At 56.0% G+C, this 12,781-nt stretch overlaps 3 protein-coding genes across 3 annotated transcripts; 1 reads left to right on the top strand and 2 right to left on the bottom strand.

The window, feature by feature from the left end:
- Positions 1-54: 54 nt before the first annotated feature.
- Positions 55-426, top strand: PHACADRAFT_82889 (uncharacterized protein; the record flags this gene model as incomplete). Its single annotated transcript, XM_007389692.1, has 1 exon — positions 55-426. A coding segment is annotated over one exon (372 nt), but the record flags the coding sequence as incomplete, so codon positions are not given.
- A 6,072-nt stretch (positions 427-6,498) lies between these two features.
- On the bottom strand, positions 6,499-7,591 carry PHACADRAFT_246157 (uncharacterized protein; the record flags this gene model as incomplete). Its single annotated transcript, XM_007389691.1, has 1 exon — positions 6,499-7,591. A coding segment is annotated over exon 1 (818 nt), but the record flags the coding sequence as incomplete, so codon positions are not given.
- Positions 7,592-8,759: 1,168 nt separating this feature from the next.
- On the bottom strand, positions 8,760-12,468 carry PHACADRAFT_203521 (glycoside hydrolase family 31 protein). The gene is made up of 13 exons (XM_007389690.1): positions 12,223-12,468; positions 12,039-12,174; positions 11,536-11,985; positions 11,400-11,483; positions 11,077-11,348; positions 10,922-11,022; positions 10,796-10,867; positions 10,713-10,741; positions 10,459-10,659; positions 10,318-10,404; positions 9,609-10,260; positions 9,387-9,552; positions 8,760-9,334 (listed from the first exon to the last, which is right to left on the bottom strand). Exons 1-13 carry the CDS (start codon positions 12,362-12,364, stop codon positions 8,817-8,819), a joined length of 2,910 nt encoding a protein of 969 aa, XP_007389752.1. The 5' UTR covers positions 12,365-12,468; the 3' UTR covers positions 8,760-8,816.
- Between the last annotated feature and the right edge of the window lie 313 nt (positions 12,469-12,781).

The following is a 12,781-nucleotide window of genomic DNA, read 5'->3' as shown; positions in this document are numbered from 1 at the left end:
GATGACGCCTGCGATCTTTTGCGACATATAGTGACACAGAATGTGGAGGACCCATGGCTCAAATCGACGAAATTCATTGTCGATGCTTTCCACTACGTCAACCACCGGGCCACAGATGTTCTCTGCCGTTTATGGTGCAACCCGGCCCCTACCAATGGCTCTCAACCAGATCTCGTATTGGTAGAAAGGGATCAACAGGGACGTACCCATCAAACTCGTGCATTCAACACCGAAACGGCCGAACAGCTGAATGCTTGGCTTCAAGGTTACGAAGCGCCTCTTCGCAATATGACAGACGTCAACTTTGATCTGTTTGTCCATGCGCTTTTCCTACTCTTTGCTGAAGATGTCCAAGCACGGATAGAGCGTAAAGACCGTGCGCTCGGGGAGGAGTTCTGGGAGAACATGCAAGAAGGAGGAGAATAAGGGTCTATAGGTGTGGCTAAGGATGTATTGAGTTTATTACAGAAAAATCTCTATTTTTATGCTGGTACTCAATGTGCCAGCAGTTTTTGGTGATGTTTTACACAAATCTCCAATGGTATATGCTGGTAGCCAGTGGCAATCGGCGGAGCCCAGCGGCATCCGGCGTGTCCCACTGCTACCCACTGTTACTCACTGCCACCCACCAGCCAACAGCGGCAGCCACTGGAGACTAACACTGACCTTCACTGGATACCAGTGGGTACCGGTGAGTGTGCCTAATATTCGGTGAAATTCGGTGTAGTTGCCAGTCCCGGGCATATTACTGCTTGACCGTGCCTGCTCCGACGGACAGTTCCGTGACTTCCGTCAGGGACTGTCCCCGGGTCTGGCCGGGGTCGGCTCGGTGACCGACCGGTCAGTCAGGCGTCAGCGCTCAGGGCGCATCATAGCTAAACATGGTATCCGCCGCCGATGCGTCGACGGGGCGTCGGAGCGATGGCGGATCATCGAGTCGGCTCCTCGGATACAGCACTGGACCTCAACGACATGGACCCCGAAGGCAGCCCGTTTCTTCATGACGGGGATGTTCACTTCCGACAGGCCTATGCTCGAATTCTCAGCGGCATTTGAAGACCGGCGCGACTTGCGACTTGCGTGCTCCGCCGCGCGTACCGTCAGAGACTCTCTGCTGTCCCCGTCATGTCTGGTGCAGACCCGCGTGTACTATGCTGCGTGATCATGATACACTCCAACACAAGCTTTTCAACAATGCACGCGCTCTCCCTGACAGCACGCGCCAATGTCAACAATACATGAAGCTGCAGAGTGTGCATGCGGTACACGGTACGACTTGGGGTGGCAACGGCGACAGGATCTCACCCCCAGAGCACAAAGTCTTGCTGGGCACTCGTGTCAGCTGCGTGCGTCGCAGATTCAGACGCTCGTGGACCACTCTCAGGCTCGTCGACCCAAACCCGCGCACGCGAGCGTTCGGCGGGTATGTTCAGCTTGTCCGTCGTTTGCTAACTGACGTGGTCACTCCAGACCGGGACCATAATGCGGCCCCGGCGGCGAACGAGCCGCCGACGACCGCGCCAACATTCTGTAGACGATATCAGAGACCGTCGCGTGCGCGTACCGTACTCGAGATCACGCGGCTGTCTTCCGAGGAGCCGTCGGAGCCATGAGCATCGTGCAGTGAAGACAGTCGGGCGTGTATCCAACGAACGATTCTCGAGCTTTCTTTCGCATAACGTTGTTTGCAGACTTCGAGAGCTAGAGCCCGGACCCGGCAATCGATGTACCAGCTGTGCCGGCATGCGATGATTTGCATATATACCTTGGTATTCAGGAAGAGGAGATGACGCGGTTTGGATCTGGGTTGGGCATGTGCCGCGGGTATACAATGACATACATGCTCCCGGGCGATGCGATTGCGTTTCTGCGCGGGACAGGAACTATAAGTACCGCCGACCACATTCGTGAGATGTTTCACATCATTTCCTCCAGAGGCGTGCTTATCATTTCCTCCAGAGGCGTGCTTATCATTCTGTGCTTCGTCCGGCCGTGAACTCGACATCGTGGGACCTCGAACATTGCGCACAACCTCAGCATCGGCGCGTTTGGCGTCGGGCTGCTTGAGCCGCTCTATCTCTCGTGGCACCACCGGGCAACAACATGTACCCACACTCTCCCGTTCTATGCACCAACTGTGACAAAAGAGAACCTGAATAAGCTTGGGATTACCGACCAGGGTTCCGGCATGGACGGCAAGTGCCCGTAGACGCTGCCGATCGTCAGCATAATCAAGAGTCTCGTGCACGTCCTTACGGGCTCTGAGACATTTGGAACGACATACGAAAATGAAATGAGGCTCTTCATAGAGATAAACGAACTCTTCTTGGTTTTTAACGAAAGGGATAGGTAAATTAATGTTCAAGGTCGGGGCTGAAGGCTGATGTCATTGTGCGGCCAGGCACGCGGGGGACAAGGCGCGAGACGCACACGCGATGTTCCAGAATGCAGGTGGTCGGCAGAGGGATACGCACACACATACAGACGCATCGACAAAGGCTCCATCAAGGACTTTCCGTACGCCGTCGACGGCATCCTAGGCAAGCGTGTCGACACTGTCGGCAACTTCATCCACCTGGTCACCGTGCTCGGAGCCGCGGACCATCTGGTTAGTTATCATCCACTTTCATCTGGGAACATGAATTTGACACGCCCGGCTGTGCACCTGGGCATCTCGATGAAGACGAGCGCAGACTCGGGAGGCCTGTTGGTGGAACAGGAGGTGCTGGAAATCTTCGCCCTCCTAGCTACCCGTCCTTCAACTCGGCTTGGATCGTCTCAAGTTTCCGGCATCCTCCGAACCTTTAAGTAAGGCGTACATGGACGTTCCGCGTTTATATAGATACAGGGTCCAATTCTCGACAGCAAAGCATCTAGGTAAATATAATCTTTCTGTGTTAGTGATATCTGTTCATGTGCCATGTCCTCAACACCCGAGTAAGCCAGACCAGAGAGTCTGCCTCTGAGCTGCTCTTGTCCAACTACTTCTCACCCGACTTCGAGTATGCAGACGGCAATCGCTTCCTGATGTTCATTGTTTCGGGGATGATGTGGTTCAGCGGACGCCTGACATTATACATACCTCGGAGGGTCGCGCCAATATACCGAAGATGATCAGCGCAGCAGACGTCTTGTTTGCTTGATCTGCTGTTCAGCGTACCAAAGCAAGCATTCAGTGGCGAAGCAACAGTATTACGGAGGGCTTCCTGGGCCATCTAACCTAGCTCTAGATTCCTCCAGGAGAGCAGCGGATGCTGGCAAAAATTTTTGGAACGCTGTCCATACGGCCGCCATGGGCTTCGAGAGCCCGTGCCACTGAAAATGGGCTGTGCAGCAAACAGGCCGCCACCTAAAAAGCTTACGCGTACTGCCGAAGACATCACGAAATTCGCTGCGTGCGGGACTCGAGGCCATTCCCGATTCAGTCACGGTACCGGTGACGACTTTGCGTCACAATATCCCCAATGATATCCGCCCTCGAAACCCTTCATCGAGCTCAGCCAGCGAAGGACTCGGATATTAGTGGACCCAAGGTTTGTCGTCATTCCTTCGTCTGCCAAGCGCCTGCTCATGAAATCGCCAGGGGTCTGCAGGTCCCACTGGCTAGGCCGACATTGAAGAATACTTGCTCGCATACAGCGGTGGAAGGGCATAATGTCACTGAGAGGATTCTGGCATGCTAGTTTCTTATGCGTGTCTTGACTAGATATTTTGGTCTTGCCGGAGATCAGAATGAAGGTACGATGAGGGACAAGGCACCATAAATATACAGCAAAAAACGAGGGCCACAGTCAAAGGGCCAATAGTTCACGGTTTGCATTCGACATAGCTGGATCGTTCTGTAACCGCGAAATTTATGTAGAGAGCCGTACTTGGAACCAACCAACGCTGAAAGTGTCCCTATCCATCGAGCTTCACGAAGATCCGATGCACTGCATTGCACCGTGGTTGGCGCACTTTATGCGCTGTGCATCTATGCATCTGTCAATCCAGCAGCAGGCTGAGATGTCTGCTGAGCAATATTAATTCCCCTTGTATTAGCACAGCGCATGGACGATGGTTATGATGCACCTACCTGCTGCAACAAATTCTCGTCCGCTCTGTCCTGCGATTCCTCCGCTGCACCATTGTCACCTTCTAGCATCACTTCGGATCGCCCGTGCTCCAGAGGCTCTCCAATGTTCCCAAGAAGATCAGAGGGTGTTCTGAAATCGACAGAGACGCAGGAAGGGTACTGTGCATCTGAGTTACCGCTTGCTGAGGTGTTATCGAGCTGGCGGAGGTTAATAATAAAGCGTTGCATTATAACAAGAGGCTGTAAATAACAGTGTTTGGTCGGTGAGCATGTCTCTCCTCAAGATATGTAAAAATGTTACCATTGACTGGAGAAGAAGGTATGCGTAGTCGTCCTGTGGCCACAAAATCGGACCCTGCCAGAGTTAATATGTATATAACTACTCACAAAACTACCGATGTTGTTCTCAAATGTCAGGAGCTGCAGAATATTCATGCCAAGAAGAGCACTTGAAGACTATGTATCAGAGATGATAATTGAGCTGTTTCAGTTCCATTAGCTTACACAAAATAACCTGTGCCTGCACCAGTATTCCATGAGTTATATTGTAGTAAAATTTACATTGAATACATACCGTCCCGGAGCAGTACAGAAGAAATGGACGGCCCGAGCCTAAGCCGTCGCATCTCTAGGAATTGCCGGAATGATTTCAGCCACGTCAGTACCAGGACAAGAATGTCAGCTGCAATTGCACTGCCTCTTGTGAGAACAAGCACTGTACGGATATATACCATTTGAATGCACGAGTATAGCTCGAAACACGAAAGACGTACACCTAGAAAGGGTTATCAATACACGATAGAGTGCCTCTAAGCTATGCATCTCACACTCTAGATAACGTTGGAGATATGTTAATCCAAATGTTGCAGGTCTGGCCTACGAGGGGCATGGTATGATACACATATATATCGTGTGTCCAGGCAAACTAAGAAATATTCAGTATAGAAAATTTACAATTGCATGACGAGAGAGATGGCGCACAATATTTGTCCCAACAGGAACTGCTCCAAGTGCGAGAACAATGGCTGAGAGGGGATATTTCATCCTAGACCCATGCCAAAGTGCATATACACGCAGAGCGGAGAATACTGCTTACAAGATAGGTCATGGAACAATTGTAGAATGGTAGGCGTGCTCACATGAGATCAAAACGATACCTGCTGCATATGCCAGGTCATTGACTATGTCAACCGATTTGCAACTTATAATAAGTGCAATGGTTTATCAGAGATTGTTCCGTGAAAGAAAGAGAAGAATACACCTGGAGAAATAACATGGTAGGGTTGAACTGGTCAGTATCACTATCATTTCAGCTGGACAGCATAAACAGCCTCACACGCAGATAGTGGCGTTGGCACAGCCATCAAAACCGAGGTGAAAAGCATGAGCCACCGAGTGATCAGCAGCAGCAGCGATGTCGCCGTAAGCTTTCTTCTCCACACGATAGCGATTTCTTGGTCAAATGTTACGATATATTCGTAGAACTGGAGGCCTGGTAGAGGAGCAGTAGGTTTCGCCGATTTCCTTGGAGTTCAGCAATGCCACAACGCACACATAAGCGAGAACTGAAAATAGCCCTGTATAACACTGAATAAGTGTAAAGGTTATCAGTGGCAGGGCGCAGATTTTGAAGAAAGAAGAGCCGTACACTTGTTGGAGCTCTTGCTCTAGTGGATTACTGTATGACTGACCCATGTTGGCCGTGGTGAGAAGGTGTGGGTAGATTGATGCAGAGCAATACCAGCCTGCTAGTAATATATACCTTAGTATGCCTGTAACGTAGTACAGTCTATGGATCAAATCTATGTATTAGCTCAGTTGACTGTATCTGTTGCTAGTGATCGAGATGGTAGAATATCAAAGAAGGGCCTTAAAGGCTGTGCGAAGAGGGCAGCTGAAACGTGGCCTCGTTTCGGATGCACTCCAGCAGTTGACATACCGCCCCAGCTAACGCAATTATCTTGCTTGTTGCCGTGCCATCTCCCTTGAGATCCAGCGGACGATCAAGGCCATAATCGGGAAGTAGCAGAGGCAAATCTGGTGTCAGACTGCTGTGTAGAATCATCGCGACTCGGTGCCTTTGCCCCCTCTGTCCCACCGGTTTCTCATAGCATTTCAACCTCGTTACCCCGATAATAGTATCAACCATCGACCAGAGGACTTCCGTTACCCGGAAAGCGCACATCACTACGGCTCCAAGGTTTATGAGCGCCCGTAAAGAAGGCAGAATTCAACCGACCGACGCCCTGCGCTATGCGATGGACTCATCCAGCTATGCTCGACGTAGCCGGTGACATTTAGGCCGTCCATGCGTCCATCCAAAATCAGAGGCCGACTCTTTAGGTCCACTAAGCGACCACGACGCGATCACCCGGGATGACGGAGCCATGCACCTCGCGGAGGGTCAAAGGAATGGGAAATTTCGATAAGCACTGAGCCGACATGATGTGCAACAGTACTAGGTGAGCCTCATGCCCTGCTGTTACTGGTAGAATGCAACGAGAAAAAGTACTAAACTTGGGAGGAATACATAAACCCTGGCTACAAAGAGCGCGCTAGCGTCGTTTGAACAAACGAGATATACGGGAAGCATACTCGAGGATGCGCGCCCTGTGGCGGTTCCTCGGTGGTGGTTGTGGTGATGGTGGTGGCGGTGGCGGTGGCGGCGTCGATAGTTGTAGCGGCAGTGGCGACGGCGGTGGGGGATGGCTGGCCACACCGACCTCACCGCCGCTAGGCGGCCGCTCCTCGTTGCGCTCACCTCCACAGAGGCAGGGATACATCAAATGGAAGCTCTCGACTTCCCGGGTGACGTCCACAGGCCCAAGGACTGGGTCTTCCCGGCGCGCCGCCAATCCACGCGCGAGGCAGCCGAGGTGGACGAGGTCGGGCGAGGAGCCCTGTATCATCGAGCTCCGGTGGTGGAACTCGCGTATCCGGAGCGTCTTCAGCGACGGACACAGCGCGCGGGTGTCGGCAGGCGCGATACGATATGGCTCGGCGCTCGGGGTGAGGTGGTCGAAGGTCTCGTACCGCAGCGCGAGGTCCTCGACGGCGGGCATGGACGACAGGACGGTCTTCCAGGACACTCCGTGCGCGAAGCCGACCGTCCTCTCGACGAGCAGGGCGCACTCAATTTGGGAGAGCGGAAGCCGCTCGACGAGACGCTGCATGAACAGACGATGGTGGCAGCCCAGCAAAATGCTGAAACGGCCCGCGCTGTTTGAGCGCCTTTGCGGAGGGAGGCTGTCGGTGGCCAGGCGGTCGTTCCAGAGATCGATAGCGAGTCCTGTACCGAGTACCGTGGAGAGTGAGAATGTCCTATAGATCGCGCCGTCCATTTTTGCGACGATGATGTCGGCGTAGTCGTGGCAAGGCGACGCTAGGCTACTGGATACCCACAGTGTCCGCATTGAGATGTGAACTGAAAGAGGAAAAGAGAGGCGATGCATGAGGCAAAATCCTGCGTCTCCCCATATGTCTATGACGGAAAGTTTCTTCAAACGAGGAAGTGAGATTTTGTCGTGAGGGCCAGAGGGTGACAGGGCGGACCCCAGTCTCTGGTGGGATGCGTCGGAGAGACGCATCGCCCTCTCCAATTCGAGCTCCTCGAGTGAGCCGAGCTGCCTGAGGAGAGGAAGCAGCTGCTCTTCCAACAGTATCTCGCAGCTTGAGAGCCGTAGACGGCATAGCCCAGGGCCAATGAGGGGGTGGAGCACGTCAGCGTTCGTGCCCGCGCACTCGAGCTCCCGCAGCGCCGGAAACTCGAAGCCAGCGAACAGAGGCAAGGGCGGCGTCCAATTGTAGTATATGCGCAGCTTCAAAGATTCCAGCTGCGAGACTTCACGGCGCGCACGCCGCGGGTCGGGCCAGCGGTCGTCGAACGCTCGCGCGGCGAACACCAGGCCGGCATGAACGACACGCCCGAACTGCGGGAGCACGAGCGCGAACAGCTCGGCCTCTGTCTTGGCGTCGACGGTCTCGACGTCCAGCAGGCAGCGCTCCACACCGTAGATGTGCAGCGGCAGGGTGCCCGACCTGCGGAGCATGTCGGCGACGCACTCGGGCCGGGTCAGCCAGATGTGCGTCGAGAGCTTGGGAAAAGCGAGAGCGACTTGGCGCCAGACGCGGCACACGTGGCGAATCGTGAGCCAGGAGTATGGGGTGGGAAAGAGGATGCGATTTTCAAGACGGGTAGTGCACACGTCGAGGATGCACCAATAGAAGACTTCGGCGAGGAGCTCTGGTGCGAGCCGGTCGATGGGAAATGGCGAGATGTTAGGGCCTCCTGTGGAAGAGGCGATAGTAAGACATAGGACATGTGCAGTCACACTGAGTCCTCACCAGTACGATTATCCTCTTTTGTCAAATCGACAAATGCACCATGGTCCCTTCCACTCGGAGGCGTGGGCACCAGGGAGGCCGGCTGAGCATCTGCATCGCTCGTTGACTCTACATTGACCGTAACCATTGTCTGTCGGTGTAATCTTGTTCGTAGCCTTGACAAGGACATGGATAGACGTTACCGGCCAGGGGTATCCGGTGATGGAGGAGGACGGGTGGCGTGGTGCAGGTGCGGAGGAGGGCAGGGGGGCAGATTGGGGCAGTGCCGGACATCACCGCGCCACAAAGTTCTTCCCGAAATGGCTCATGGGCCTAATACTCGGAGTTCTCACGATCTCGTGAGCGTGCACGTGATAATATTCAAAATGCAAATTAATTGTCTTTTCAAAAGCATTTACTACTGCCACGAAATCGTCGTCGCCGGCGCATTCAAGTCCACCGCCAGCCCGCTCACGACCAGCTCCTGCTGCACGGCGAGGTACTGCCAGCTCTGTACCGCCTCCCCGTTCACCGTTACGTTCACAGGCTTGTCCGTCCCGAGCACGGTCACGCTCTCGAGCTTCTGCCCCACCTCGTACGTCCCGGTGCTCGTGATGCTGACCTGACCCTTTGCGACGTGAAACTGCGCGTCGCGGTGCGGCGTCGGCGGGATGCTCTCGCCGTCGTCAAAGTAGGCGGTGCCAAACGCGTACCCGTCGGCGGCCTGAGCAACGAGGAGCGTGTACGGGCTCTGTTGCGTCTCTGCGATCGTGTACCCGGGCGTGGCGTGCAGCAGAAGCACGGACCCGTCGCGGACGTGCACGGGGATGTGGCCGAGCGGCGCCGCGAGCGTCGTGTTCGCGCTAATTGCGGCGTCGACGGCGGCGTGCGTGTACCAATCGCGCCACGTCGTGCGGCCCTGGCCGGGGAAGATGCCTGGAAAACGCGAGATGAGCATGGTAGGGCAAGTTAGTTGGACGTGGCTCACCGTCGACGGTCGAGACGTTCGGCGTCAGCACCGGCGTGATCAGTATGTCGCGGCCAACGAGGAACTGCCTGTCGACTGCGAAGAGCTCGGGCTCGTCGGGGAACTCGTACCACAGCGCACGAACGGGGGGCGTCCCGTACCGCGACGCGTTCGCAAACAGAGTGTACTGCATTGTCGTCTCGTATCAGCATGGTGCACCCGCGCACGAAACAGCACACGCACCCAATACGGCAACATCGCGTACCGCACGGCCATCGCGGTCCTCGACGCATTCGCGACGCTGTCCCATCGGTACGGCTCCTGGCTCAGCGCGCCCTGCTCGTTATGGTTCCTGTAGAACGGCACGAACGCGCTGAGCTGCATCCAGCGCGCACAGAGCTCCTCGTCCGTGTTCCCATTGAACCCACACGTGTCCGCGCCGACGAACGGCACCTGGAACACCTGGAACTGCAGCACGCCCTGTATATTAAGATACATGTACTGCCACTTGCTGAAGTTGTCGCCGAGCCAGTGCCCCGCCCACGTGCCCGCGGACGGGAACGTGCTCCGCGCGATGATGAACGGCCGTTTGCCCGGGTGCAGCGACTGGAGCGCGAGGTGCGTCGCGCGCTCCTCCATCGTGCCCCACAGGTTGTGCACGTCGAGCTCGGCGTACCCGCCCGCGTGCGTCGCGTTCGTCGCGAGCGCGTGCAGCGACAGGCGGCCGTTGCCGTTGTGGATCGCGTACGGCGGGGTGTTGAGGTCGACGCCGGTCTGGTTGCCCGCGCCGACGCCGCGCCGGGCGAGTGCGGAGCCGGTGGTGGTGTTGACGTCGTATGTGAGCGTGCCGTTGATCGTCATGTTGCCGCTCGGGCCCCAGACTGCGACGTTGTACCTGGTGAGAAAGCAATGTGAGCAGGCATGGAGAGGGTGAGAGGGAAGCCCCACGCACCCTTCTGGGTAGTCCGTCACCAGCGCACCCGGCATGCCCGGCAGGAAGAACGGCACCGTCGTGTTCGACAGGTCCGCGCCGGTGCCACTGTCCACGGTGCATCAGCCCTCGAGCACGCAAACGCGAGAAAAAGCGGCGCACCAGGACCCGTCACAGAAGCTCGAGGCCTCGTTCATGTCGAGCCAGATGCCGGAGAACTCGATGCCGAGGCCGCTCCAGTTCGTGAGCGCCTCTGTCCAGTATTGCTGCGTATTATTGGCGAACCAGTCGGGGAAGACGGTGTAGCCGGGCCAGACCTGCCCGACGTACTCGCTGCCGTCGGGGTTCTTGATCCAGACGTCACTGGACGCTGGCTGTCAGGCAGGCGAGAAAGATTCTGTGCGAAAAGTACTTACAGTTCGGCTCCACGAGTATAGGGGTCGTACTGTCAAATGAGCCGTCAGCAAGGAATAAAACTGCGGGAGCCGAAGAGACGCACAATGTCTGTGTCGTTGACTTGCTTGGCAACTGCGGCATCGACGATCGGAATGTAGTGCTGGTTGTTAGCGGCCTAGAGGACACCATCAAGACGACGACGACCAACGGCGAAACCAAGGCAACGCACCAGTTCACGAATGAACGTGCGCATCTCCTCTGGCGGGAACGACACAGGGTCCGCCGTAAAGTCCCTCACCGCATGATACAAGTTGATATCATTCCACATCACTTGGCCCGCTCGTCAGCATCCGCACCTCGCGTCAGGAAAAGGTTGCGACGCACCTTCGAGCGGGATGTCCGCATCACGCATGCGCTGCACCTGCTCGCGCGTCTCGTTCAGGCTAAAATAGCCCCAGCGGCACAGGTGGAACCCGAAGCCCCAGGCGGGCTGCCACGTCGGTAGACCAACCAGCGCACCGTACTGCTCGATGACCTCCTGTGGGCTCGGGCCGGAGAAGAAGTAGAGGTCGAGGGTGCCGCCGATCAGGCGGTACTCGACGAGTGAGACGTTGGACGACGGTGGGGTCAGGAGGAGGATGTCGGAGCCGGAAGAGCTGTAGGGCTAGTTAGATTGGGCTGGTGATGAGCGGAAGGCGGTGGCGCACCTGAAGAGGAAGACGCCGTGCGTCTGTGAACGCTTGGTCGTGGCGTTGTAGCGGTGCTCTAGGTAGATCGGGTGCGAGCCATAGCTATAGAGACGAATCAGTCGCACGTTTCTCGCGAACAGAGAAGGACACCTACACGTTCTGGTCGATGGGATCAGCAATATCCCGCGCCCACATCGTCTGGATCGTCCCGACGCCGCCGTCTGTGCCGACATCTCTGCGGAAGCCGCTGCTCGCGACGACCTCTCCCAGGCCATAGATGTTCGTCCCGAGTGGAAGCGCAGACGTGAGCTGCAGATATTGGTCTTCGAACACGAGCGGGAAGCCGTCGAGGGCAGTGGAGTTGTCTGTCGAGATCACGGGCGGGATGGGCGTAGGCGGCAGGGACGAGATCCGGGTATCGAACAGGGGCTGCGCATCGGGCTCGGAACGGCGGGTGATCCAGAACGCAAATGGAGAGGGTTCGTAGTTGAAAACGAGGTCGGAGCTGTTTTTGTGAATGGAAGTCGGCTTTCCCGGAAGGTCGATTACCGAAGATGGGATGGTGAATTGGGAATTTGCAGTGTCAAAGATGTTCACGTGCAGCCTATTACGGGTAAGCACATGCTATTAGAGGAAGTTGTAAGTGGATTCTCTCACCTCGTATCAGAATCATAAGTAACTTCCAGGGTCAAATTTGCAATATCTTGCCCAAATGCGTCGCAAGCAGCGCCGGCCAGGTTGAGCTGAGCGGCCAGCCCAGTGTCTGTCTCTTGCAGCGCACTCAGAGTATAGCCTGCAACATGTCAGATTCCGCCGTCATATCCTACAATGTGTGACTCACCGGGGCAGCTCGAGACGTTGAGCGAAAGCGTGGGCGCTCGGGGTGCGAATTGATGGGGAAGCGCATCACGTTGAAGCTTGGACGGCTCTCGGCCCAGCACGACCGCGGGCAGCAGAAGCCCAGCAAGGACTGCGGACAACATCGTCAACACGAGCTTGAAGGCTCAAGACGAAGTGGGTCGAAAGGCGAGTCTCGAAGTCGAACCGGCCGAGTTTTATAAAGCGCTAGCTTGGCCTGGCCATCACGAAGCTGATGCCCTGATGCCAAGCGACGTCAGCGTCGAGCGCGTTCTGCGTACATTGTGCCGTCATGGGTGCGAACGTCTGACATGGTCACGCTGGACCTGCCGTCGAAGCACATCGCGGCCCATCTCATCTCGGCCGGTCCTCGTGACCCCATTGGGGCGCCAAGGCCGAAGCGTCCGTGCCGGGCTGGATTTCCCTCAGGTGCGCAACAGAAGTGGGATGCTAGGGTCGCTGAGGAGGCATCTGCTGTCTTTGGACGTCGTGGTCCAAGTCGATCGAGCTTTGCGGGTGACACGTGTATCATCCCTTTGTGG

This window comes from Phanerochaete carnosa (assembly GCF_000300595.1).
Source record: "Phanerochaete carnosa HHB-10118-sp unplaced genomic scaffold PHACAscaffold_1, whole genome shotgun sequence".
Classification (NCBI taxonomy): domain Eukaryota; kingdom Fungi; phylum Basidiomycota; class Agaricomycetes; order Polyporales; family Phanerochaetaceae; genus Phanerochaete; species Phanerochaete carnosa.
This window is presented reverse-complemented; position numbering and strand designations above follow the sequence as displayed.

Coding starts and splice junctions, on each gene's coding strand:
- PHACADRAFT_203521 (XM_007389690.1), bottom strand. CDS start 12,364: ATGTTGTCCGCAGTCCTTGCTGGGCTTCTGCTGCCCGCGGTCGTGCTG. Junction 10,742..10,795: donor AAGTCAACGACACAGACATT/GTGCGTCTCTTC, acceptor CTCATTTGACAG/TACGACCCCTATACTCGTGG. Junction 9,335..9,386: donor GAACGTCTCGACCGTCGACG/GTGAGCCACGTC, acceptor CGCGTTTTCCAG/GCATCTTCCCCGGCCAGGGC.